The sequence below is a fragment of the Vitis riparia genome, chromosome 14, assembly GCF_004353265.1.
Source record: "Vitis riparia cultivar Riparia Gloire de Montpellier isolate 1030 chromosome 14, EGFV_Vit.rip_1.0, whole genome shotgun sequence".
Classification (NCBI taxonomy): domain Eukaryota; kingdom Viridiplantae; phylum Streptophyta; class Magnoliopsida; order Vitales; family Vitaceae; genus Vitis; species Vitis riparia.
In genome coordinates, this window is record NC_048444.1 from 27,131,277 (window position 1) to 27,157,798 (window position 26,522).

Sequence of the window (26,522 nt, forward strand, 5' to 3'; positions counted from 1 at the left end):
CTTGCCATTATGGCGCGTGTATGACACGCTCTATGAATTTAACCTTCAATAAAGAAAAAAAAAATTAATTGGTTAAAATGGATGAAATGATCTTTGTATTTGTGAATTTAACTCGTCTTTTGGTTTGAAAAATAACTCATTTTAGACATAAATGTCTTTAACTATTTCAAGCATTTATATGTATGTTATAAAAGAAAGAGTTATTATTAAAAGAGAAAATAAGGGTATTTTTGTCAAAATGATATTAAGAAAGAAAGAAGGGTTAAATTTTAGAAATTGAGTTTTCAATTACCCTTTTAGTCAAATAATCCAAAAAAAATATTAAATATTTTCCATAATACACTAATCCATTTTTTGAAAAAAATAAAATAAAAATTCCAATTGATTTAAAATATCAAATTAATTTCCCATTTTGCTTTTAATTTCATGCATTAATTACCTTTCTCTACCCAAATGGATTTTCTCCATAATTGCGTAGATTTTTGGTAAATTGATTAATATACGCGCACACGTGCAGCGCGTGGGGTAAAACTGAATGCAAGAAAAAGACATGGAATTGACTGTGCCAACGTGCCGCCATGCAAAACCCTGTCTGTCGAAATAAATACACACAATTTACTCAGGGGTTTTCTTCACCAACCCACAAATATTTGCAGCAAAACCCTAAAATTAATGGCTCCCAGTCTTAAACCTTTCAATTTCAAGCCTAAATTCTTCATTTTCTTTCTCCTTGTTCTCTCTCTAGCCCTCCTCTTCCTCACTCTAAGTCTCCGGCCACTCTACTTGCTAGAGACCTCACTCCGAAACCCAAAATGGCTCGGTATTGCATCGAAAGAACTCAATGGTAGTAGAGTCAAAATAGGGTTGGTCAATGTTGGTGACCAAGATTTTGGAGAACTGTATGGGTTAAGAGACCAAGTTCACGTGCCATTTGATCGCGTCGCCGGCGATGTCAAGTGGGGTGACTTGTTCCCGGAGTGGATAGACGAAGACCAGAAATGGGCTGCGCCGCGGTGCCCGGACATCCCGATGCCGAGGCTCGAGTTGTACAAGGACCTGGATGTTGTGGTAGCCAGGGTTCCATGTGGGCATGGGGTGGTGGAGGGGAGGAAGGGGGTGAGGGATGTGTTCAGGGTGCAGGTGAATTTGGTGGTGGCTAATCTAGCAGTAAAGAGTGGGCTGACGAGGGGTGACATTGATCAGACTGTAATCGTCGTGTTTGTTGGGTCCTGTGGGCCCATGCGGGAGATTTTCCGATGCGATGATCTGGTGGAGCATGGAGAGGATTACTGGGTTTACAGGCCTGATTTGAGGAAGCTGAAGCACAAGCTGGTCATGCCTGTGGGGAGTTGCCAACTTGCTCCTCCTTATGCAGAATTCGGTGAGTTTAAATTTCGACCATTACAATGAGCTTTCCTTCAAAATTTCTACTAAACTCGACACGAAAACAATACCAATTTCTTCGAATTTACGTCTCATAATATGTTAATTTGTTTCATAGATCCAATTTTTTTTTTTCTTTTTCAGAATTAGGGTTTTGTATTCCTACTCATATTTTATTGAAGACCTCATTTGAGGAAGATGATAGAGATGTTGGGGTTAAGGGAATTTGCAAACAAGGAAAAAGATAGGGAATATAGGAAGAATCTCAGTGTATACACCTACCAAATCAGTTTTGGTCACCAAATATCAAGATAGGTTTAGGTTTTGTTTGGTTTATAATTAGAATTAAGATAATGGATTTTTTACCTTTGTCTATCATAAGAAACTCATGATTCTATATACCTTAATTATAGAAATAATTTTTTGTATCAATCCCACAATCAATTGGTTAAATAAGGTTTTAACTTTTAAAGTTTGGAGACAAGTCCAGTTCATTAGGTAGAAGTGTGAGAAGGCATGCAAGATGGATTTATAAGTGGTTGGTGAGTATTACCATATATATATATATATATATATATACTCTAGAGTCTAAACCTAGATGGTGGGTCTATGAATTACTTAACTTTGGAATTGATTTTTTCTATATATGTAACGCCAAAGCATTAGGTGATTCATGAATTAGGGTGACTTCATAAAAGTTAACCCAATATGACAATGCTTGTTTGTTTATTTGTGTCTTTTTTTTTTATTCTTTTTTATTTTTATTTTTTATGGTTTTGAAGTTAAGGTGGAGGGTGTTAGTTTCCCATTTTAAAAAAAGATTATTTTAAAAATAATTGTACAAATGTTGAGATTTAGGATGTAAACTCTTCATAAAAACTAGTCCATTATGATAATACTAATTTGTTTGTTTGTTTGTTTTTCCTAAATTTTCGATAGAGTTCAAATATTTTAGTGAAAATTTGTTTTTGAAGTTAAATTTTAGGTAGTTTGTAAAAGTTTTGATTGTTTATGTGAAATTGAAGTTTGAATAATATTTTACATAGGCGTGAAATGTTGCCCCAACCAAATCCATACTCAACTTAATTTTGGATGGATTTGGATAATCATTTTTAATGCTTAGATTAGATATGAATTAAGGTTTTTATACCCAATTTTAATTTGGGTGGGGTTAAAGTTTGAACAACTCCAATTTAACCTAAATCTTATATAATATTTTAATAATAATTATAATTTATATTATGCTATATAATAATATTCATTTTCTTAATCATCTTTTTATATTTTTAAAGAAAATTTTCAAATTATATATATCATATGTTTTTCATTATATATATATATATATATATATTATTTAGAAATTTTATCCCATTGACTATTTAAATTTTGGTAAAAATATACAAAAAAATGGTTTTTAAGAACTTTATGGGTACATTTTGAATCATATAGCCAAATCAATTTGAATCTAATTTAAGCAACCCAAAGTTAGAAAAATGAAACTGAGTTGGGTTTGGATCAAGTGTTTCGAATCACAGATTAGATTGGATTGAATTCAAGTTAATTGTGGGTGCTTTTACATCGATTATATTCAAATTTCAAACAAATTCAAATATGTTCGGTCTTCAAATGAAAAACAAAGTCCTCCTTAGATTGTCACAAGTCTCTTTCGATTGTTGAGTAAGGCTATAACTAAAGATTTTGTCATCACTTTAGCACCCTAATGATCAAAAACTAAACCTAATGCCTTCAATTGGAAAACCTACCTGTTTACGAGCACACAAGATCATCCGTCCTCTCTTAAACCCTAATCTCGCCCTTGAGCAAATTTTAGCCATGCATGTTGCTACTTTGGGTTCTGATTAATGACTTCTGATTCAATTCTACACCACTATAATAATGAACCTTGAACTGAATTTTCGGTTTCTATTCATGCAGGCAAAGAGAGGTGGAGACGCTATATATCACAATCCACACCATCATCTCTCAACTACGCAATCAACAAACCAAGAGAAGCCTATGCAACCATCCTCCATTCTTCTGAGGCTTATGTTTGTGGTGCCATAGCTTTGGCCCAGAGCATCACCCAAACCGGATCCACCAAAGACCTGGTCCTGCTCGCCGACAATTCCATAACTTCCCGATCCCTCCAAGGCCTTAGGGCTGCAGGGTGGAAGATTAAGCACATTGAAAGAATCCGAAGCCCTAATGCAAAAAAGAATGCCTACAATGAGTGGAACTACAGCAAGCTGAGGCTATGGCAGCTCACTGAGTATGATAAAATCATCTTCATAGACGCCGACTTTATCGTCCTAAACAATATGGATTCCTTGTTTGTTTATCCACAATTATCAGCAGTAGGGAATAACGGAGTGTTGTTCAACTCTGGGATCATGGTGGTGGAGCCCTCCGAGTGTATGTTCCAAACCCTAATGGAGAAAATCTGGACAGTGGTGTCATATAACGGGGGCGATCAGGGCTTTCTCAATGAAGTCTTCACATGGTGGCATCGGTGGCCGAGGAGGCTGAACTTCCTCAAGATCTTCAAAAAGAAAAACGAACATGAGACCCCGGCGAATGTGTATGCGATTCATTACTTAGGGGTGAAGCCATGGATGTGCTATAGAGACTATGACTGCAACTGGGACAGGCTGGATCATCATCCTTTTGCTAGCGACTCGGCTCATAGGAGGTGGTGGGAGGTGTACGACGCCATGCCGGAGGGGTTGTGGGGGTACTGCGGGCTGACAAAGAAGAAGGATGAGAGGATAAGGAAGTGGAGGAAAATAGCTCAGAAGAAGAATTTGTCTGATGGGCATTGGAAGATGGAAGTCAGAGACCCCAGACAGAAGATGCTTGTTGATTTGTAGGAGGAAGAAGATGATCAGGTTTTGGGGATTCCATGTGGTGAATTGTGGTATATGTTGAGGAAGGAAGGGGAGATGTATTTATAACCAAAAACTTGGATTGAATTATTATTCAAAAGTGTATGTAAACTACAAAGCTTTGCTTCATGATATGTATATTTGGCAGAGTTAGAAATGTGCTTGAAGAGACATAAATAAAAGAATTATTTCGGAGGAAGCACAAATAGGGAGAGACAATGGTATATAATGCAGTGGAAAACATGTTTTCAAACGAAGGTTCAAAACCCTTATTATGAATTTAAATTTTTAGAGGGGGCATGTGCCCCTCCTGCGCCTTGGCTGGTTTCATTGATTGCTTATTTTTGGGTTTGTTTATTAGAGTTCATAACCTGAATCTTAAATCCTAAATTCTAATTAAAATATAAATTATTAGCTATGACTTATTTTTGGGCTTGTTTATTAGTCGAAGACCGATAATACCAATTGTGTGTTTCCTATTGTAAACCCTAAACCCTAAATCTTAATTGAAACATGAGTTATTTCCTATTATTTATTATTGGATTTGTTTATTATTGATCGAAAACCAATGATATCAATTATGTTCTGCATCATAAAATCTCAAACCCTAAATCCCAATTGAAACATGAATTATTGGACAAAGATTGTCGACATTAATCGTGTTTTATATTGTAAACTTTAAACCCTAAATTCTAATTTTGAAGTATGAATTAATCGATACTTTTTTATATGTCAATTTTGAATGAAAACATAAAATAATGGGGTGACTCTTTTCTCAAGATGCTTTTAGCATCCTTTTCCTTGTGTGGAGCAGCTAGCTAGTTGGTTTTGGTAGGGTTTGAAATGGGCTTTTATTTTTATTTTTAATTATTATTATTATTATTTTGTTTGGAGAGAAGGAAAATGGCTCAAATGGGAATAGGGGGTTGCAAAAGTTGTGGAAATGAGGGGGCCAAAACTCCCAACCTGCGCCTCTCAATTATCCTTTTAAAAGGTTTAACCGACCTTTTTGAAAATTGTACCAACTTCAATTTCAAAAGTTAAGCCTTACACATTATTCATTGGAAAAAAAAAAGGAAAAATATTATTAATTATTTGATATATTTAAAAGACTATTATTATTATTATTATTCATTTTATCTCCTTTTTCACATTTTTATTATAAGGATGAAATGTATATATATATAAATGTATTTTGGTCACACTTTAATGATTTTTGTACACTTGGAACATGGACAATGTTTTAGGAATAATTTTTTTTAGAAATGGTTTTTAATTATTTTGAGGAATAAAAATATTTGTTTAAAAATTGTTTTTTTTTAAAAAGTTATTCTATGTTAATATATTATACATTTATACATAATTCAAGAGTTTTTCAAATCATTCTTTGTATTTTTACTTATATTTTAGAGTATTAAAAAAAAAACTCATAAAAATACCTTTATTTTTTTTATTTTTATAAAAAATAATCAATTTGGGAATAAGTTTTTAGAAAATTGTTTCCCATTAAAACTTGCATAACGTCAGTTAAAACTTGATTTCTTATCAATTAACATAAAAGTATAAAACTATTATCAATTCAGGACTTGTTTATAGGGGTGTAAATGAGGGTGGTTTGGTTGGTTTTTGAGTAAAAAATGAACTGAATAAATATAATCGATTTTATATGTAATAAAAACTGAATCAACTACATTTGGAGTAAAGAGAAAGAACCAAACCGAGTCTTTTGAGATTGGTTTGATTTGGTTTTTATGTATAGGTTTCTATCCAACTTAATGACCTTTTAGTCCTCAATTCAGGTGTAGATTTGTGTTTGTTTTCAACTCAAAGCTTATTAATTTTAATTTATATTAGACCTTAAGTCTAATTTATTTTTAAAATTAATTGAAATCAACTTAGATTTGATATAAAAAATATATCAAATACATTTAGAATTAATTTAATCATAATATAAAAATAATGAATTATAATCTAATATAAAAAAACTTATCAAATATCAAATAAGGTCTATTTTCAAAATTTTCAAATGGAATTGATTTTTTTTATTATTGAAAACCGAATCAATATAATCAATTTTAATTGATTTGGATCGATTTATTGATTTTTTTCGATTTTGCTTGTACTACTACATGTACATTTCAGGATATTACATCTGAAATTGTAAATAATTGTAGGCTAATTTAATTTAAAATTTTAATATTAACATTTGATGTTTTATTTTTATTTAAAAAATATAAATTTGAAAAAAGAATTTCTCCCTCCTTTTTCCCTCTTCCTCTCTCTCATCATCATGCTTCCTCCTTGTCTCTAAAACCCTACCTTTCCTCGTTCCACAGACCCACAACAATGCAAGACATTTTCGGATCAGTTCGCCGGTCGCTAGTCCTCCGGTCACCCGATGGCGACGACACTTCCCCCGGAACCCTAGTCGACAAAATCAACTCTTGCATTCGCAAATCCAGAGTCTTCTCCAGAGCCTCCCCTCCGCCACTAATTCCCAAAGACGCCACTGCGCCTTCGATCCGATGTCGCAAAGGGGAGCTGATCGGCTGTGGCGCCTTCGGTCGTGTCTATATGGGCATGAATCTCGATTCTGGCGAGCTTATCGCCGTCAAACAGGTCGGTTTTTGTGCATTTTCGATTTCTTTTGCCATCAATTTTGGAATCTGAGTTCCATTGTGTTTCTTTTCCAAGTAATCTTTAATGGGTGGAGTTGGATTTTGATTTTTTTTCATTCATTTTGAAGGTTTTTTTTAATTGTCGGTCTTTCAGTGCTTAATTCTTGGAGGATTGTGTCTAATTTTGTTTTTTAAGTTTAATTTTGTGTTCTTTAATAGTTAGTTTTTAATGTGGCTTTTATGAATCTTGATTTTGGAGTTGGATTTTGGGTTTTTATTTATTTTATTAATTGTTGAAGGATTGGATAAGTTTTGGGATTGGGATTTGTTTTCTGGTCCTTCTGTGATTAATTCTTGAAGGGTTTTGACTAATATGGAGTAGGAGTTCTTTTGAGGTGTTTCCTTGTTAGTTTTTGTAAGATCTTCATCAATTTTGGTTTGGCATTGGGGTCTTGAGTTGCTTGCTGTTTAAATTTTCAGGTTTTGATCACCACAAGCAATGCTACAAAAGAGAAGGCACAGGTTTGAATGTAATTTCTGTTATAAAGTTACTGTCGATGTTTAACTACGCATATGATCTTATCGAGTTTTAGTTATTGTGTCATTAGTAGTTTGTAATTTTCTTACCTCGGCTTTGGTTGCTGAGAAAACTGAGAAATGAAACAACTTGCCTCTGTTTGATGCTCAAATTTTTTATTTGTCTATTTTCTGAGCAACTGAAAGGAGCAATGTGCAATTTTGGTTGATTTGGCATTTATTGTGAGGTGATTAATCAAAGAATAGCATTTATTGACTAAGTGTCTTGATTGTTAATGCTAAGTAGGCTCATATTAGGGAACTTGAAGAAGAAGTGAAGCTTCTTAAGAATCTCTCTCATCCAAACATTGTTGTGAGTATGATCTTCTACCTTTTTCTTATTCTGATATTTTCCAGACAAAATGAATGAAATTGAGTAGAAAATGGGTAATAATGTTTGACAAAGTAAACTGACTATACTTATCAGGGTTCCAATTACATTCATTGTTTTCGTTATGCAGAGGTATTTGGGTATAGTCAGGGAGGAGGAGACCTTGAATATTTTGTTGGAATTTGTTCCTGGTGGATCCATCTCGTCACTTTTGGGGAAATTTGGATCTTTCCCTGAGGCTGTGAGTGATCACCAATCTTGATGTTGCACATTTTGGTTGTTATTTTAATGCTAATATCATCCACTACTTTGCTAAGCAGGTGATAAGAATGTACACAAAACAATTATTATTGGGACTAGATTATCTTCACAACAATGGAATTATGCACAGGGACATCAAGGTGCTGTCTCTCTTTCTCCCCCTCTCTCACTCTCACTTATTCTCTCTCTTATTTCTTCTTTCCTTCTTAGGAGATGACATTTATTTTTGACCCACATTTAGGGGGCAAACATCCTCGTCGATAATAAAGGATGCATTAAACTTGCAGATTTTGGTGCTTCCAAGCAGGTTGTGGAGCTGGTACACACTATCTGCTCTGTGTTTATTCATTTATTCAGTTGACTTAATTTTTGTGATTACTTTTGCTCAAAATCTCGTCTGATTGAGACATTGGTTGCCATAGGCTACCATTTCAGGTGCCAAGTCCATGAAAGGCACCCCGTATTGGATGGCTCCGGAAGTCATTCTCCAGACAGGCCATAGCTTGTAAGGACTATATCAAACCTCTAAAATTATGTTTTTATTTTTATTTTATTTTATTTATTTATAGTTAAGATGACATATCCAAAATTGTTGAACTTGGCTAGCTTTTCTTTGCTCTGAAAACCTTCCCCCTCTCCTCTCTCTCACACACACACAAAAAGAAAAACAAGGTCAAAATTTGAGCTTCTAATTTAATGATCTTCATTATGCATTTATAATTGTTAATATTTCAAACAGTTAATAATAAAATTTCTTAAATGTTTCATGATCATTGATGGATACTATGTATCCCATTTGATACTATTATTTTTAAATAATGGGCATACCAAGATATTTGTTAGCCCCTCAAACTAAGCATGTCAGCATTGTGGCTTCATGTGGGCAGCACCTTGGCCCCATGAGCAGACCACGAGCAACACAAGGTGTAGTGAGTGGAATGGAAGCCTCGGATGTGTGCACAAGCTGTTGGCATGTATGCGTATCAGCAGTGCATAAGCATGTTGGCGTGGCAGCATGCAAGACTTGCGCACACGTTGGTGCCTTCATGTGGCACAACCAGTGGCACAATGACGCGGGGCATGTGGGAACTAGGACAGGATGCCTCGGAAAAGGGGACCATGCTGTAGCACGAATGAGCATAGCCTCAGTAGCAAGGTCTTGTGAGACGCATGAGCCCAACATGCGCATGGATTAGGTGGGAGAGAGTTATGCTAAAACTCACTCCCTAGATTTGGAAGAAGATTAAGAGTAAGTAATTTTAGAAGGGCTTGATTATGAAATATGATGGTCCCTTTGAGGTTGTAATGAAGATTGGTGTTGTATCTTATAAATTGAAGCTTCTTGAGAGATTGAAGCTTCACCCCTCATTCCATGTGAGTTTCTTGAAACCTTATCACGAGGATCCTGATCTCGACAGGGTGTAAGCAAAGAAAGCACCTCCTAACATCCAGAAGGAGTTTAGCAGGGACATAGCGAGCATCCTAAAGCATAGGAAGATGGGGAATTGGAAGAACAAATGGACCATGTTTCTGATTCACTGGAAGGGGATGCTCTAGAGTGAAGCAAGCTGGGAAAAGGGTGCCACCATATGGCAGTTTGAAGATAAAGTGCAAGAGTACCTGCAAGCCAAGTCAATGAGGGTGTTGAAGGGGCAAAGTTGTGGGGGAGGGGTGTTGGGTTTCTTAGCCCCTCAAACCAAGCATTTGGGCAGTGCCTTGGCTCCATGAGCAGACCATGGGCAACACAAGGTGTGGCGAGCAGGATGGAAGCCTCGGATGTGTGCACAAGCTGTTGGCATGTATGGGTAGCTGTAGTGCATAAGCATGTTGGTGCGGCAGCATGAAAGACCCACATACAGGCTTGGTGCCTTCGTGTTGCACATCCCGTGGGCACGATGACATGGGGTATGTGGGAACTAGGGAGGGATGTCTTGGGAAAGGGGGCCATGCTGCAGCATGAATGAGCATAGCCTCAACAGCAAGGTCTTGTGAGATGCGTGAGCCCAACACCTACGGATGATCCATAGATGCAGCAGCAACATGTGACTCCTGTGCAGGTGGGCATGAGAAGAGGCAGTCTGGTGGTATGGCTTGAGTGAGACTGACTCAAGGCAAGCACAGGCGGACTTGAGTCAGATCATGTTGGACACATCTTGGCATTGGGAAGAGCCTAAGCAAGATGTGGTTCTCCTCGTGCTATAAGCACAGTGGACTGATTCATCAGATTTATATAGGCAAGATTTATATTTGCTCCCTTCAGTGATTTTAAATCCTGTTCTGGTAGTGGTGACAGAATTAAGTTTCTGTTCATTTGCATAGTTGTCAAATCATTGTCTTGTTATAGCAAATTTTAAAATTTTTTATTTTGGTGTATGGTATATTGACAATCAAGGAGTGAATGTGTGATAATTTAAGGTTATTTCCATGTACTGTTACAAACCTAAGTGTCAAAAACATCCATTCATCTTCTTCAAGATTGATAAAACCATGAACTTTATATGCTTCATTATTAAACTAACAATGCGGCTATACTACTGCTAAGCCTTGTGTTGTATGTCTTAGCTATAATTTGTGCAATGTTTTTGTGTGTCTGTCAAGTTTAATTGCTTGCTTCTTAATTTCTGAGTTTGTTTCAGTGGCATGCATTTGTATTTTCAAAATTTCATTGCTAGTTTGAAACCTTTTGGTGCAGAAGCAGTTACTAACATGGAGCCGGATTCTGACTATTGCAGAAAGATTAACCCAATTTTCCATGGATGACTTGAAAAACCCTAAAAGAATTTGAAAATTCTTAAAAGACCGGTAACTTTAGTTAGTTTATCATAATCCTTATGTGCCTTTAAGTGATTTCTTTTTTGTGGTAAATGAGTTAAAAAAAAAAGTTTCCTCTTTTGAAAATTGTCTTATATTTTTTTTTGATAGATAATCACAAATATATTAAAGGGCAAAGGTCACAAAGCATACAGGGGAGTATACAAATCAGCCTAAAACAAGAACACAAAAAACAAGCACCCTTACCCACCCTTAAGTGGCCGCTAGCCACTCCAAAAAGCCTAAGAGCGAAGAGGACTCCTCTCCAATATACACCCTAGCCCAACTCCACAAGGTATATACAAAAGAATTTTTGAGTTTCTGTATATCTAACACACCTCCCCTAAAAGCTAATCTATTCCTCTCCTTCCATACCATCCAAAAAATACACAACGGGATGGAATTCCAATTTTTTTTCCTTTTTCCCCCCACAAAATAGCCCCTCCAACTGAATAACACCTCTTTAACTAACTCTGGGAACACCCACTAAACCCCAACAAGGGCAAGGACGTTCTCCCATAGGGCCCTTACCACTATACAATGTAAAAGAATGTGATTTACATTTTCCTCTTCACAACCACACAAAAAACAGCGGTTAGGGAGCTGCCATCCCCTTTTTTGAAGCCTATCCAAGTTGAGAATCTTCCCCCATGCAGCTTCCCAAGCAAAAAAGGCCGCTTTGGTTGGGACCTTGTCCACCCAAACGCATTTAGTTGGAAAGGCGCATGCATTGGTAACAGCCAGCACATTGTAGGCAACCCTAACCCCATATTTGTCATGACCCCCACATTGTCTTATATTTTATTATTGCATGCATTGTTTGTAATGTATCTACTAGCACACTCTGCAGTATATCATGTTGCAAAACATGGAGCCAAAATTTGATTCATGACTGCACTTTATTTATTTTTTGGTGCTTCGGAAATGGCTCTATGACCATATTGTTCTAGAATATCCACATTTTCTGGCATTCCTTTTGGGATTCCCTTCGCTTGTAAGTACATTCTTACCTGTTTTTCTTGGGCTCTTAACTCTATAGATGTCAAAATCATCTTACAAGGAGTTGAGTTTTACTTCCTTTCTGCTCTCTGATTGCAACGCCATGTTTTTCTACTACTGGAACATAAACTTAGGTTCCCCTTTATTCTAATTTTTTGTTGAGAGGTTTGTCCATTGAAAACCTAAGAAGGTGAGCCAGTCTCCAAAGAATATTCTTTGCATAGCATATGCATGCGATCTTTAGTGCAATCTCATTATGCTTCTGCATCTGTGATGTTCTGACATTGATAATGAAGATCACAAATTCTTGCTATATTATTCTGATTATTTTCAAAATAATTTATTAGCTCGGCTGATATATGGAGTGTTGGATGTACCGTTATTGAGATGGCCACTGGAAAGCCTCCTTGGAGCCAAAAGTACCAAGAGGTACACACTCATTAAACATTCAATCTTTGATTTATTTGTTTTTCACTCCATTCTGCTGATTTCTAAGATTACATTCGATTTAACTTTAGTGTCCTTGATTTCAGAAGATTTTGCACATACGACACTAATGACAGGTTACATTCAGGTTGCTGCTCTCTTTTATATTGGGACAACAAAGTCTCATCCGCCAATTCCTGCACATCTCTCTGCTGAGGCAAAAGATTTTCTACTGAAGTGTTTACAAAAGTATATTCATTTTCCCCCTGCTGATCCTTTCTGCTTTTTGTATTCTTTTTAATTCTGGAAAAAGTCCTAAATATAATTACGCCATAAATCACTATTATTCTCTGTAAGACATTTTATCCTGTCTCTATCTCTCTCTGTGTATTATCAATCTATGGTCTATCTCTCTCTATTTCACTATGAACTTTTACATTGTACCATTGAGATATGATAGAAAAGAACATTTCCCAGTACAGAAAAATTTTGTTTTATTTTATTGTAATCTTTTTAAATATTGAGATTTATGTCTGCATGCGAGGTGATCTCTTTCTTAGTAGAGTTACTGAACTATCCTTCTGTTATATTCTTGTTACCTTTTTCCATCTGCGGTGTTTTTATGAATTTATGATAACATGGAATTGTCAGGGAACCAGATTTGAGGCCAGCTGCCTATGAGTTGCTGAAGGTGATTCTGATTGAATAACATCTCTCTTTCTTGCTCTTTTTTTTAATCCATTTCCCATATAATAAATAGAATGCAGCTTTTTTATTCAGTATTTGATTTTCTACTTTGCTAATTTCTTGCAGCATCCATTTGTTACTGGAGAGTATAACGAAGCTCAACTTGCTCTTCAAACTTCCGTTATGGTTAGTGTAGTTGTAGTGGTTTCGTATTCATTATATTGTTCCAAACTATTCTATCCTGAAATTTTGCTACCATCAGGAAAATTCTGAAACTCCTGTATCAACTTCTGAGGAAAACTTGCCAAATCCGTAAGCATTAAAATTTTGTGGATTTTGGAATTCTGGTTGTATGTTGTCTGCAAGCTTGATCATAAAAGCCTTTTGGTGATGCTGCATCAATTGTGTTTCCAGTCAAATGACAAATGACTCTAGCTTGCTGGATGTCTGTGAGATGGGGAATTTGAGCTGCTCAACTGGATATCCTGAGAATTCAGAATCCAAACCTAATTGGGGAACAAGCAGCAGTATTGATGACATGTGTCAAATTGATGACAAAGATGATGTTATGATGGTTGGGGAAGTAAAGTTCAATTCTATCCTGCTGCCTGATAACTTTAATAAGGTCTGATATTGTTTTCATACTACTCTGATGAGTTGAGTACTTTTTTTAGTCATGAAGATCTTCAGCATCTAATTATTCTAGTGTAATCCTGTTTGCATTAGAGTTTCAATCCGATTTCTGAGCCCTCACATGATTGGAGCTGTGAAATTGATGGAAATCTACGACCAGAACAAAGTGGAATGGACATGGACACCAATCCATCTCTTGATATGCCTGCTGGTAGCTCTGGCATATCCAATAAGGGAGGCAATGATTTCTCATTTCCTTGTGGGCCATCAGTATCTGAGGATGATGATGAAGTTACTGAGTCAAAAATCAGAGACTTCCTGGATGAGAAGGTATTGTTTTCTTTTGTTTGTGCAAATGCCTGTGCATGTGTGCATTGCTGGTTCATTGTCTGACAACTTAAGTTTTTGGGTTAATTGGTTGGTTAACATAGTCTCATAGCTTTGATTGTTGGGAGGTAATGAGTTTGAATCTCAATGTTACTTATTTCTCCATTTATTGAGTCCATGTGTGAGACTGAAGAAGGCTGCATGTGAGATGAGGTGTTAAGACATTAATCTAATAACTCGATATTCATTGTCGGTCCATTATTTAACCACTCTAGTGTTTTGGTTAATTAACCGCTTATCAATTTTCAGTTTAAGTTTTGCATTAGACTGTCTTCTATGACATTAAACAGCTTCTTGACTCTATTCAGGCCATTGAACTGAAGAAACTGCAAACGCCATTATATGAGGAGTTCTACAACACTTTGAATGCTGCATGCTCTCCAAGTGTTGCTGAGCGTACACAGGATGAAAATGTTATAAACTACTTGAAATTGCCTCCTAAAAGCCGATCACCAAGTCGGGCTCCAATTGGAACCCCATCTGCGGCTGTTGATTCCACTAGTACTGCGAGCCCTGGGAGTTGTGGCAGACGAATGTCAAATGTTGGCAATGCAGGTGATCAAACTGCACAGGACACCCCATCACCTCCACATAATGACTGGAAAGGCCTTCTTGTTGATTCTCAGCAGGAACCTAATAGCCCAAGGTTAGCCCATTGTTTTCATTTAGCTTATCCATTATTTGGTGTCTTTTTTACTATCAAGCCATCTGAAATACGAAAGTGTGCTGCTTGCAGTGTGAGCTTTTATGAGATACAGAGGAAGTGGAAGGAGGAGCTTGACCAAGAACTAGAGAGAAAACGAGGTAGCTATTTATTTTTTATGCATTTTGGGTGCCAACAATATTGTGTTCTAAGTGTTTCTGCTAAGCCATTGGTCGTTTCTTGGACCATAAAGTGTCGTGGATGGATCCACCTCTGCGTTAAATCCTGATTATTGGGCTGCGAGTGGTTGCATCTTTAACAAAAATGTGTTTGCAGAGATGATGCGCCAAGCAGGGAAAACATCATCACCAAAGGACCGAGCTTTGAATCGGCCAAGAGAACGTTCAAGGTTTGCATCTCCAGGCAAATGAGAATTATATGTGAGTGCGCAGTTATACCGGTCCAATCTAGTCCAATCTGGTGAAATGGATCATTAATACCTTACCACCATTGGCTCCCCAAGAAGATAGCTATGCCACCTCACGCCAATCTTATTCAGCTCTCATGGTCATCATGGTGTGTCCCTAAACTGAGTGATTTTGTATGTCCCTTGAAAGCCCAAGCCTGTGTATTTGCTCTATATAAAAAGAGTGGATTGGGTGATACATATTTTCATTTTTCTCCTTTTTTGAGTGAGGTTTGTGTCCAGTGCATAAAAAAAAAAAAAATATATTGATCCTGTTCTATAGAATAATTTGGATTGTTATGGCCCACATGAGACAGCCTAAGAAATCCTATGCCACTTTGTTTCTGAACTATCATCTCTGCTCCAATTGATTCATATATATGCTTTCATTATTTTTCAGCCTGTAATTTGTGTGTTCACAATCGTTATTGATGAAATACCCCACAAACTTGTACAAGAATCAATAAAGTAAGGTAGTAAAAATCAATACAAGAATCAAAGGATCACCGGAAAACTCACACCAATACTGAGAATTCAAAGTAATGGACTATGGACATCGAGACAATATCTTAAATTCTTTCTACTGACAGTCGAGTTGGCATCACCAAAGAAGAAGCTGGGCGCTGCTTCAATCCACTCATCATCATCAACCCATCGCTCTTCTGTACACATTTTCTGTTCTTCAATGGAGATACAAGTCTGTTAGCCAGTCTTGAAGGTGAAAATGACCGGCGGAACTTCACTGCAGCCGATACCTTGGGTGACGACTTCTTGCCCAAAGCAGTTGTTGATCTTGTGGGAGAGATGGAAACAGGCAGGTTCTTGATCTTGACTTGAGATTTGGATGCTGATGGTGGGGACTTGATCAAGAATTTATGTGGCAGTTCTCGGGTTTTTGCCAGCACTGGAGATCTTGTTCTGCAGAACTTCTGCTGGTGTGAAGCTGTATTGTGAAGGAACAAAGGGTTGGGAAACATCACAGTTTTTCTCGCCCATGGCCTATTCCTGGGAGACACTCTGTTAGCCGAAAGATGATAGTTTTCTTTGTTGAACTCCCCTTTCTTTGGAGACACAACCTTGAAATTAATCCGGGATCGAGCCCTTTGAAGCGATGGAGCATCAGACTCTGATCGAATAGACTGTAGTCTAACTTGTTTCTCCCTGTTTCTCCTAGCTCTCAGTTCAGTGTTTTCGGGTTGTGGCCGCTGCTTTCTCCCTTGAGTCACTGGAGTTTTTGGATCATCCATGGAGGTTTTCTTGGTTGCTGCTACAATTTCTCTGGCAAATTGACTAGCTTGTAGAATTTCACCGACGGTTTCTCCCACAAGCATCGCTGGTAGCGACATTCGACGCCATTCTCCTGCACCAAACAGTCCAATTTAGAAACACAGATCATGGCAAAAGATCTCTCGAACATGAAGAAGAGGCATAGAGAGTGGAAAAAGAGAGACACCTCCTGTACTTCCTGCAAATTTTCCCACTGGAGATTTTCTTGGAGCTGCATTCTTGATCCTTCAAATTGGCATAGAGGAAAAAGAGAGAAACCCCATTTGAGTAATGCTAATAAAATGGCTGAAAATGAACAGAAAACTATAATTTTCTCATGAACCTGGATCTGTTTGGCTGAGGAGAAAAATGTGGAAAACTAGAAGAATAAAATTTTGAAACCCATGCCTAATATGACTTTGTATCAGTTGGAAATGTTCTAAGGGCAGCATCTTCTGTCCTTCAAAATCCCATTTAAATGATACAAACAAAATGAAAAAATTAGCAAGCACTGACACTATAGTGGAACATATCTTTCTGTTTGGTTGAGGGGAAAATGTAGGTAAATGAACTGATATAATATAAAGATTCATTATCCCAGGAACTAAACAGTAGTGGGAAAATGGAAGAAACTGAGAGAAGTGGAAGGTGATACCTGAGAGACTCTTGCTTGCATCTGAAACTAGTTTTTAGATAACCTCTGGTACTGCGAGGGCTGAGACTTTTCCCAGATATGACCTTTGTTCCACCTGCTACTGTGTACTGAAGCTCTTGTAATCGAGCCATGCATTGATCCACCTGAGATTTCACCCAACAAAGAAAAAAAAAATTAAAAAAAAAAAAAAACACAGGCCCAGAAGTTAGGAACAGAGAAATCTGAATGTAAGTCTCTGCTTGGTTGCTGAGAAAATTAAAGTAAGAAAAACCCAGTAAAGACAGGACACTGGATGAGAGATGCTCAAACCCCATTAATGATAAACGCTCAAAACACAGTATAAAAACTAAAGATTCAAAAACCAGGAACTTTTTTAATTTCTTGTTCTGCAATTTTTTCGGGAACCAAACAGAGGATAAGGAAAAAGAAAATCCCAGGGAAAGGGATGAAGTTGCCACCTTCTTAACAGTTTCTCTGAGAAGAATGGGATTGAGAGGAGCAGCAATTTTCTTCTGCTTTGGTGGGGTTCTTGCAACCATTTCCTTTTTTCCCAGGGAAATCAAGTCACAAATGGTGGGTCTCTCAAAGATCTCTCTGTGTCCCTCCCTCTCTCTCTCTCTCTAAGAGTCTCTCAACACAACATTCACTCTCTCTCTCTAAAATACGCAGTCTCTCTCTCTACATTATATGTATTTTTTTTCTGTCTCTTTCTCTAGAAAAACTTCTCATTGGAAGCGAATCTGAAAGTCAAAAAGACAGACTTAAGTGCTAACGGATCTCTGGTTTCAACGGTCGATTCTATCTCACTGTACACGTCATCCAAACGGCTAGTTCTCATGTTTTCAAGGAAAAAGTGAGACCCACCCCAGTGATGGAAGGCCGTTGATTCACCACCGTGCGATCCTCTAGGGATATTGCATCGACGGCGTGTGGCTAATAGGGACCTCGTGAAGAGCATGAAGAATATGGGGTTTACACGTGGCTTGTATTGTGTGGTCGAGATTTAGGTAATTTGAAAATCTTGTGCTTGAGCAAATTCATTAAATATTGTTAACGTCAACGTTAATTAAGAATTGTGAAATATTGATTGATTTTGTAATTTCTTTTATTTGAACTGTTTTTAATAACATTTTTTTTATTCTCTAAAAAAAAAATATAAAAAAAAATTTAACAATATTAATATTATCAAATAGTTACCGAAAAGACCCTATGATTTCTTTTCTTTTCTTTTGTTATTCACTTTATTATTTATAATATTAATACAAATATTATTTATATTATTTTTAATAATAAATAATTATTTATAATAATAAGAATGATAATATTTATATGATAATAATAATATTAAATATGATAATACTAATACCGTTATTCATAATATTTTACTAATAATAATAATAATAATGATGATGATGATATAGATTAAAAATATTGATATATCTTTTATTGTGTTAATAAAATACTAAAAAATTCAAAATAATAACAATGATTATAATTAAACATAATAGTCTTAGTATACGTTAGTTTCAGAGTTTTCTTAACTAAGTTTTGATGATTTTAAAATAAAATTAAGTTTATCAACATTTTAAATTAAGTGAAGAGTTCAAGTTTCAATGAAAAATTCTAAAGAAATCTCAAATAACATTAAACGAAAATTAACGGCATGAAGATTTGGGTCTTTTGAAGACTTAAAATTTATAAGATGGTATTCTATGGTGCACTTCGATTTAAAACCTTTTTCATGTACTTCAAAACTAATTTCTTCATCTATACTTGAGTTTAAAAACGATGTTTTATCATGAAAATGGATGAATCCTTTGTTTAATTCAAAACATTGTGCCAAATTCTTTTTAAATTGACCCAAAATGGTTTTAAAAGGGTTACAAAAGTTGTTGGAAAGTTGAAACTTCAAAGTAGTTTTTATGTACTTTTGGGTGCAACTAGTTGATGTTAACTCGAGCAGTTGAATTAGTTGAAAATTGGCTTGATTGATTTGATTCAATCGATCAAGGACTGATTAAGGATGCATAAAAATATTTTCTCTTCCTGTAGCTAGTTTGCTATCGGTCGAGGTTTTGGTCGTCGATTCCAATGAGCTTTCTCAATCTTTTCAAGTATAAGGTTCCAATAGTCACTTACAGAGCATTAAATGCTTCAAAACCCGTTCATGATGCTTTGTTTGTTTTTAGGTGTTTAAAATTATTTTCCATAAGCGTGCACCACAAAATCTATCATAACTTTATTTCTATTGTGAGTCAAGTTCTTTTTAGGGTTGAAAATATTAAATTCATTTTCCATCTACTCATTTTTAGAAAAAAGTCTTCTAGTTGTGTGTATACCTGAAGAGGTTGAGAAAGTCCATTAGAACTTTACAATCTAAGTATAAGATGTTGAAGACTTTGATTTTGAAGTCTTGGTGATAGTGGAATTCTCACTTTACAGTAGCTTTTCTACAGGGATCAGTTGGGTATATCTGTGGATTGAGGTAGTCAGATAGCTATTCTTGTTGGAATGTAAGTAAGAATTTAAGAAACTGTAACAAGAGAGAAAATCCAGAGTCTCATGAAGCTAATGAAACCAAAATCATCATGACCCTACAACATTTGATATACACTTATGTTCTATATTGATATTACAGAATTTTGATGTTGTTTAAGTTCTTTAATAGGGGGTATAGTACAGAAATTTTTTTGGGTCCCTCACGAAGGAAAGCTTTGGCCTCAATGAACCTGCTTCCATGAATTTACTACAGCTCCTCATGGCAGTTGGTGTTGCCTGCACTGTTGCACCTGATGCTGTCCTCGACCCTGGCAGTGGAGAGAAAATCCTTGATATACGCTGTATCCTATATGGGTTCCTCACAAAGGACTGACTGCCCATTGCACCTCTACTCTTTAGTTCAGCGGTAAGGGGTGTGATCATGTGTGAGTTAAATTCAGGGAGAAGGGTTTCAATTGAGACCCGTCTCTTGGGCTGAAGAACCTGTGCTGTTGATGTTTGAGGAAGTCTGAGAGAAATGGAGGTCCGTCTTGGTTGCAAAAAGGATTTTGTGTTGGTTGCTGCAGCTGTTGGTCTGGGCATGTTTCCTCTGTCATCTGTTGAAGCTGGAAGGATTGGAGATGGTGGGGGCAAGAGATAGGAAATTCTTCTGACAGGCATCATCCTCAGTTTTGAAGGACCCAAAGATGGCTTGTTCTTCGCTATGGTCCGTCTTGGTTGCAAAAGGGATTTTGTTTTGGTTGCTGCAGCTGATGGTCTGAGCATGTTTTCTTTGTTATCTGTTGAAGCAGGAAGGATGGAAGAGTAACTCATGGTTTTGTGGGGTGGGATTGGAGATGGTGGGGGCAAGAAATTAGATATTTCTTTCAGAGGCATCTTCAGCTTTGAAGGACCCAAAGGCGGCTTCTTCTCTGCAATGGTTTTCAGGGGTTGTTTTAATCTGGTTTTCCTTTCCACTGCTAATTGATTTTCAAGGACCCGAACCTGTTGAGAAAAATTTGCAATCATTTATCTGTTTCATTGGCATGAAAACTAATCAAAAGCTGACAAAAGCTGACAAAAACTAATCAGATGCCACTTCAGGTGATTTGGATAGAATATCAACCTCCTCCAAAGGTCAAAGAATTAGTCCAATATTATTTAATTATTTGATCGAAGTCAAAAATCACACACTAAGTGATGATAATTACCTTATCTTGAAGACTTCTGCAGATATCCTGTAATTTTTTGGTTTCCTTTTCTTCGAGCTTTAGCTTTTCTGCCTGTTTGTAAATCAAACCTAAGTTCAGCCAACCTGAAACTGAAAGAATTGTTTTGGAAAAGCTTTATTCTTAACGTTCACATACCAGTTGCTTATACTTGAAAAGCTCGCTGAGATCGGCCTGTTTACGAACAGGACCACACCCAATTCCCCGGACTCTGCTGGCAAAGTTCAGTGAGCAAAGGGTCTCTCCTAAGTCTGCAGCACTTGGGCTGATCTGGGCAAACATTAGGGTTTTGCAATCCCCTCCTGTATTTTAAGTTTTGGTTAGTGTTTTTCTTTATTTGAGAAAAAGGAATATAACATTTAACTTATGCTTTATGGCTACAAAAAATTTGGACTTGGGTTGCCTGCAGCTAAACCTTGGAATTTGCTGCAGTTACAAATCCCAGCATACCAAGATGCATAAAGTAAAATATGGCTCAAGGCAATTAACAAATCACTCATGTGTTCATAATGACCACCACTGCACTTCAAGTAAGTGCAGTGGAGTGGCACATTGTAATCAGGAGCTAGACAATTTGCAGGACAGGAAATCCAGCTATAAAGGATTGTTTCCAAATGAAATAAAATGTTAAAATACAAAGACAGGAGACTCACCTAGAGAGCTTTGTAGAATATGAGTGAGCTTGGAGTTCCTGGATTTGGAGAGATGAAATAAAACATATTTAGTAAAATAAAAGAAGAATAAATTCACACAGCAATGAGAGAGAGAGAGGGAGAGAGAGAGAGAGAGAGAGAGAGAGAGAGAGAGAGAGATGTGCCTGTAAGGAATGTGAGCTGTTTTAGATGCAAGGGCAGAGATAACATCACCTAGTGCTGAGAGCGATTTATTTATAAATTGAGATTCCTTCAACCTTTCACCTTCAGCTTCAATCCTCCCCACCCGCTCACTTCCAGCCAAGTCCACTAGCCAGAGGTGGCTACTTGTCCTCTCCCCATTCACTAAATTCTCCCCCTTAACAGTCACTCTCAACAAGCTGCACACACAAGATTATTTGATCATACCACAATAAAAGGGATATTTTGGCCAACCTCATAATATCATCAAATATAGTTTTTAACATACTATGAACCACAAAATTAATGAACTGCCTTGATTTTGGTTATGTATGTTCACGAATGAATATAACACATTATCTAATTTGTCAACCAGAAGAAATCCATGGTTAGCTGACTCATATAGTCATATATAAATAAATTATTCGGAGGGCAGCAAATTACCAGTGAGAGCGGCTGCTGAGCTCATTAGCAATAGTGGATCCAACAGATCTATTTCGGCTTCCAGATTGAAGCAGTCCCCACACTTCATCTGTGCCATAAACACGGGCTTCAACTAGTCCTGGGACTTCTTGGATTCCTTCTGCTGCTTGTTTGACCTCCAACCTAGATCCACATAACACATTCTATTTAGATCTATTTAAGATAAAATTCAACAATGCATAATGGTTAGGACCAAATATGACCTCAAAACTTAATTCAATAACTGAGTTTTGTTGTTTGTTACTGAAAAAAACCACAACTAATTGAAACACTAGAACAAAACCCAACAAGCCAAGCCCAAATTTGATTGAATTTCCAGTGTGTAACAAGTTGCTTTAAATATGCTCTGTTTGTAAGCTCACTAGGCCATCAATATGGGAGATTCAACTGAAGTTCAACTTTTCTAGGTTTTGAGTGAAGCAAATATATGTACACATAGGCCAACTAATCCAGAGCTACTTATGCTGTGCTTATTAATGAATATGATCACCAATAAATGAAGTATTTCTCTTTGTTTGCAGTATCTTTTTTTGGTCCAAAATTCAAAGATCATTTTACACAGGAAAAAGTGTAATGTTCGTGCAAGTTGCAAAGTGAGAACTACACAACTACAGTGCATTCTATCATCCAATCTACATGTAAGCTCTCAATAGAAAATAAATTCTGTTTCAAAAATTTTTCCATAAGCATGACACTACTTAATCTTGCTTATGATCATGGTTCTCTCTTTTTTATTATTTTTTATTTTTTCTATTGGTAAAATAAACCATTCGGTTTTTCCACTTGTTATCAGAATCAGAATATTTGTATAAGTTGCATGTTTGACAGAATACCATACTTGAAATGGTACAGCAATAGTAAAGAATTCAGTTCAGGGGACCTACTTCTTAGGAGGCTGGTTGGATTTTTCTACCAAAAGGTCTCTGATCTTCTCATTGTAAACCTCCAACATGCTAACAAACAATTCATAATTTATTATCTTGCTTCGCTCCCTTGAAATTCGGAACAACTCCTCCACAGTCCTGTAGTTGACTCCCCTATTTTTAGGAGTTCCTTCCATTGTAAAGGTCTTTCCAGTTCCAGTTTGTCCATAGGCAAATATACAGACATTGTATCCATCCAGCACAGAAGTCACAATTGGTGAAGTTTGTGCAAAAACAGCCTCTGCATATTTAACAAACCCAGAATTAAAAACTAGTAAACAGTGCAAGACCCATTAACAAAATCAAATATGAGACTGTTCAGGTTACCTTGGTCACTCCCAGGCCTGAACACATGGTCAAACTTAAATTGCTTCTTTGAAGAATCAGAGCAAATGATTTGAAGCTCATTTTCTCTACATGAGTCAAAGCCAACTATAGAAGTAGATCCATTAGCAATTTCAGCTTGATTTAAGGGTCTACATCTGCAGAAGACCCTGATGTTGCCTTTGAGTTCAATAACTTCATTGTTCAGCCGCTGCCGTTCCAAGCACTCTTCAAGGTACTTCTTCTTCAGAAGCTCACTCTCTTCCAAATATTTCTTCTTCAAAGTTTCATACTCAATACCTAAAATCAAATAAAGCAAGTAACAAACCAATCAAAACCCCCCTACAAGAAGGATATAGATATCAGTAGTAGTTAGTGAAGACGACATACCGAGAAACAGAAGGGCATCATAAACTTCAGGGCCAGGAATGGAATCTGCATTAATGTTCTTCACTTCATTACATAAAATTGTGTGCACCTTCAAATTCTGTCACATGAAGATTCAAAGTCGATGACAAATAAATGAAGATGAACTTTCTTATGAGACAAAACGTCCAAGGCTCTGATTGGTTGCTAAGAAAAGGCAGGAAAAGATAAGTAAAATTCTGAATCTTCAATTTTGCATTACTCCTCCGCTTACTTAAGATGTGTTCATATTTTTTGACAAGCCTAAATTATGTAAAATATAAAGATTCAAAATTTTCTTTTAGGTCGCCCTAACCTGAGCTTTCTCAGCATCTAAAGATTATGGTTAGGCTATAATTACCAAAACCGTACCTGAGTCTCGGTGCTGAACTCATCAATTTTCTGAGAAACCGGAAGTCTCTGGTTGTGATCCAAAGAAATTTCTTGGATTTCCATGGAAACATCATTCTCATCCATCTTGTCCCAATTTGGTTCAACTTTTTCCTGGAGCAACATCCAAAACCCTTGATCAACACACACACATCACAGAACCCCAAAAACAACAAACTAGAATTTCAAATTCTCATCACTTCAGAGTTAAGACCCAATAAAACAAAAACGACCACTCAACTGCACCCAACACAACCACCTGACTGACTAAAACCGACCTTTTCTCAACTTCCTGAACCCAAAAAATTAAGTTCCTCGGATGTCTCCTCCACATTCTCAGCATCCAAACAGTGCTCAAAACAACCAAATGAAAGAACAAACTACTCAAGAACTCAAGACGGCAGACACCCAAACATCTTCTCGAACTCAAAAATCCAAGAAGACCAAAACAATTACCGTTTCTAGGGTTCATGCTTCTTAAATCAAAGAAAGAAAAACAAAAACTTAAAAGCAGAAACCTTATTCAGAAATTGAACAAAGCCGTGTGATCAGAGAGCAATGCGATCGGAAAAAACGACGACGTTTTGCAGGTCGAATAGTAGGAGGAAGAGAGAAAGGAATTGATGAAGAGGAAAAACAGAGAAGACAGTGGATTCCTCAACGGTCACATAGGGTTTATAAGTTTGAATTAAATGAATGTGGGCTGTTGGACCGGGAGAGATTGCGCCAACGGCTCTAAACTTAGGAGCCTTTTTTTGGAAAATTTTCATTGGATACGGTAATTTCATATTGTTTCTAAATTGGGGATGCCACGCCACCTAAATTAGGATGCCACGTCACCTAATGTTTGGAAAAATTGCTATTATATTATTATTATTATTATTATTATTATTATTATTATTATTATTAATTCATATGAAACAATTGATCACTAATCCACAAAGTATAAATGGGAGGAACTCTAGACAAAAAAAAAAAAAAAACGAGAAAAAAAAGGTCTGTTTGGCTGAGGAGAAAATGTGGAAAACTAGAGGAGTAAAATTTAGAATCCCATGCCTATTGACATCGAGTTAGTTGGCAATTTTCTCCGGGCAGCATCTGTTGTCCTCCAAAACCCCATTTGAATGATACAAACTGACTGAGAAAAATAAACAAGAAGCACTGACTTTGTAGTGGAACGTATGGTTCTGTTTGGTTGAGGGGAAAAGGTAGGTAAATGAACTGATATATAATATAAGATTCATTTTCCCAGGAACCAAACAGTGGAGGGAAAAGGGAAGAAACTGAGAGAAGTGGTGAGAGATACCTAAGAGACTCTTGCTTGCATCTGAGACTCGTTCTGAGGTAGCCTCTGGTACTCCGAGGGCTTAGTGTCTCCCCAGATACGACCTTTGTTCCACCTGCAACTGTGTACTGAAGCTCTTGTAATCGAGCCATGCATTGATCCACCTGAATTTCACCCAGAAAAAACATAAAACCACAGACCCAGAAGTTGGGGAGAGAGAGATCTGAATGCAAATCTCCGTTTGGTTGCTGAGAAAATTAAGGCAAGAATGCCCCAGAGAAGGCAGTGCACTGGACGACAGTTGCTCAAACCCCATTAATGAGAAATGCTCAAAATTATAGAAACATCCAACCCAGTACAACCATTGAACATCAAAAACGAAAGATTCAAAAACCACGAACTTTTTTCTTTCCTGTTCTGCAATTTTTCTCAGCAACCAAACAGAAGAGACGGAAAAAGGTTCCTAGGAAAAGGCATGAAGTAGCCACCTTCTTTACAGGTTCTCTGAGAAGAATGGGGTTGAGAGGGGCATCAATTTTCTTCTGCTTTGGCGGGGTTCTTGCAACCATTTCTTTTTTCCCCAGAGAAAACAATTCACAAATGGTTGGTCTCAAACTCTCAACACAACATTCATCACTTTGTCTCTCTAAAATACGCAGTTTCTCTCTCTAAATTATTTGCGTTTTCTTTTTCTGTCTCTTTCTCTAGAACCAAACTGGAAGTGAAAGTCAAAGTCAAAACGTTAGATTCTATCCCACCATTCGCCTCATCCAAACGGCTAGTTTTCAAAAAAAAATTTAGAGGGAAGTGAGACCCAAGTGATGAGAGCCAATAGCCATTGATTCACCGCCGTATGATCCTCTCATCAGACACGTGGCGTGCATAGTGTGGTCGAGATGTAGATTAATTTGAAAAATCTTACCCTTCTGAAGACCTCAAATCTTAAGGTTGTTTTATGATATCCACTCTTCATTTTGGGGGTACCTACCCACATTTGACCCCAATAAAAATATGACATGTGTAAAGTACATATCATTAAAAAATTTATAAAAACTTATCAAACCCGTAAAGATGACTTGTTGGTGAGAAATAATCGAACATGCATTTCATATATATCTAAATATTACAACTTTTTTATAATTTATTAT

The 26,522-nt window shown here is 36.7% G+C and overlaps 4 protein-coding genes across 7 annotated transcripts; 2 read left to right on the forward strand and 2 right to left on the reverse strand.

The window, feature by feature from the left end:
• The first annotated feature begins 662 nt into the window (after positions 1–662).
• LOC117931046 (putative UDP-glucuronate:xylan alpha-glucuronosyltransferase 4) lies at positions 663–4,517 on the forward strand. The gene is made up of 2 exons (XM_034851898.1): positions 663–1,381; positions 3,319–4,517. The coding sequence occupies exons 1-2, from the start codon at positions 673–675 to the stop codon at positions 4,248–4,250; spliced, it is 1,641 nt and encodes a 546-aa protein (XP_034707789.1). The 5' UTR covers positions 663–672; the 3' UTR covers positions 4,251–4,517.
• A 2,035-nt stretch (positions 4,518–6,552) lies between these two features.
• LOC117931026 (mitogen-activated protein kinase kinase kinase NPK1-like) lies at positions 6,553–15,495 on the forward strand. 2 transcript variants are annotated; one of them, XM_034851870.1, is made up of 17 exons: positions 6,553–6,884; positions 7,364–7,405; positions 7,707–7,772; positions 7,921–8,031; positions 8,111–8,191; positions 8,293–8,370; positions 8,474–8,556; positions 12,209–12,290; positions 12,436–12,536; positions 12,939–12,978; positions 13,101–13,160; positions 13,237–13,286; positions 13,389–13,599; positions 13,701–13,937; positions 14,303–14,640; positions 14,731–14,798; positions 14,974–15,495. In XM_034851870.1, the coding sequence occupies exons 1-17, from the start codon at positions 6,612–6,614 to the stop codon at positions 15,066–15,068; spliced, it is 2,016 nt and encodes a 671-aa protein (XP_034707761.1). In that variant the 5' UTR covers positions 6,553–6,611; the 3' UTR covers positions 15,069–15,495. The 2 variants fall into 2 exon arrangements, with proteins under 2 accessions (XP_034707761.1, XP_034707762.1); XM_034851871.1 differs by having other exon boundaries at positions 8,293–8,358.
• Positions 15,475–17,687, reverse strand: LOC117931027 (probable microtubule-binding protein TANGLED). The gene is made up of 4 exons (XM_034851872.1): positions 17,483–17,687; positions 17,025–17,167; positions 16,557–16,615; positions 15,475–16,463 (listed from the first exon to the last, which is right to left on the reverse strand). The coding sequence occupies exons 1-4, from the start codon at positions 17,561–17,563 to the stop codon at positions 15,673–15,675; spliced, it is 1,074 nt and encodes a 357-aa protein (XP_034707763.1). The 5' UTR covers positions 17,564–17,687; the 3' UTR covers positions 15,475–15,672.
• Positions 17,688–19,587: 1,900 nt separating this feature from the next.
• On the reverse strand, positions 19,588–26,024 carry LOC117929772 (kinesin-like protein KIN-14S). Of its 3 annotated transcripts, XM_034850173.1 has the most exons (12): positions 25,863–26,024; positions 25,396–25,538; positions 24,072–24,203; positions 23,685–23,781; positions 23,298–23,594; positions 22,932–23,211; positions 22,009–22,170; positions 21,549–21,764; positions 21,385–21,422; positions 20,870–21,033; positions 20,714–20,785; positions 19,588–20,507 (listed from the first exon to the last, which is right to left on the reverse strand). In XM_034850173.1, the coding sequence occupies exons 3-12, from the start codon at positions 24,174–24,176 to the stop codon at positions 19,686–19,688; spliced, it is 2,253 nt and encodes a 750-aa protein (XP_034706064.1). In that variant the 5' UTR covers positions 24,177–24,203; positions 25,396–25,538; positions 25,863–26,024; the 3' UTR covers positions 19,588–19,685. The 3 variants fall into 3 exon arrangements, with proteins under 3 accessions (XP_034706064.1, XP_034706065.1, XP_034706066.1); XM_034850174.1 differs by lacking the exons at positions 25,396–25,538; positions 25,863–26,024 and adding an exon at positions 24,608–24,766; XM_034850175.1 differs by lacking the exons at positions 25,396–25,538; positions 25,863–26,024 and adding an exon at positions 24,368–24,592.
• Positions 26,025–26,522: the final 498 nt, after the last annotated feature.

Excerpts from the sequence above, each read along its gene's own strand:
- LOC117931046 (XM_034851898.1), top strand. The coding sequence starts at position 673 with ATGGCTCCCAGTCTTAAACCTTTCAATTTCAAGCCTAAATTCTTCATT. Across the intron at positions 1,382-3,318 it reads TCCTCCTTATGCAGAATTCG|GCAAAGAGAGGTGGAGACGC; the intron begins GTGAGTTTAAAT and ends CTATTCATGCAG.
- LOC117931026 (XM_034851870.1), top strand. The coding sequence starts at position 6,612 with ATGCAAGACATTTTCGGATCAGTTCGCCGGTCGCTAGTCCTCCGGTCA. Across the intron at positions 7,406-7,706 it reads CTACAAAAGAGAAGGCACAG|GCTCATATTAGGGAACTTGA; the intron begins GTTTGAATGTAA and ends AATGCTAAGTAG. Across the intron at positions 13,600-13,700 it reads TGCCTGATAACTTTAATAAG|AGTTTCAATCCGATTTCTGA; the intron begins GTCTGATATTGT and ends TGTTTGCATTAG.
- LOC117931027 (XM_034851872.1), bottom strand. The coding sequence starts at position 17,563 with ATGGTTGCAAGAACCCCACCAAAGCAGAAGAAAATTGCTGCTCCTCTC. Across the intron at positions 17,168-17,482 it reads TCAGAGAAACTGTTAAGAAG|GTGGATCAATGCATGGCTCG; the intron begins GTGGCAACTTCA and ends GTGAAATCTCAG. Across the intron at positions 16,616-17,024 it reads TGCAAGCAAGAGTCTCTCAG|GATCAAGAATGCAGCTCCAA; the intron begins GTATCACCTTCC and ends GCCAATTTGAAG.
- LOC117929772 (XM_034850173.1), bottom strand. The coding sequence starts at position 24,176 with ATGGATGAGAATGATGTTTCCATGGAAATCCAAGAAATTTCTTTGGAT. Across the intron at positions 21,765-22,008 it reads CTCAGCAGCCGCTCTCACTG|CTTGTTGAGAGTGACTGTTA; the intron begins GTAATTTGCTGC and ends TTGTGTGTGCAG. Across the intron at positions 21,423-21,548 it reads ACAGCTCACATTCCTTACAG|GAACTCCAAGCTCACTCATA; the intron begins GCACATCTCTCT and ends CTCCAAATCCAG.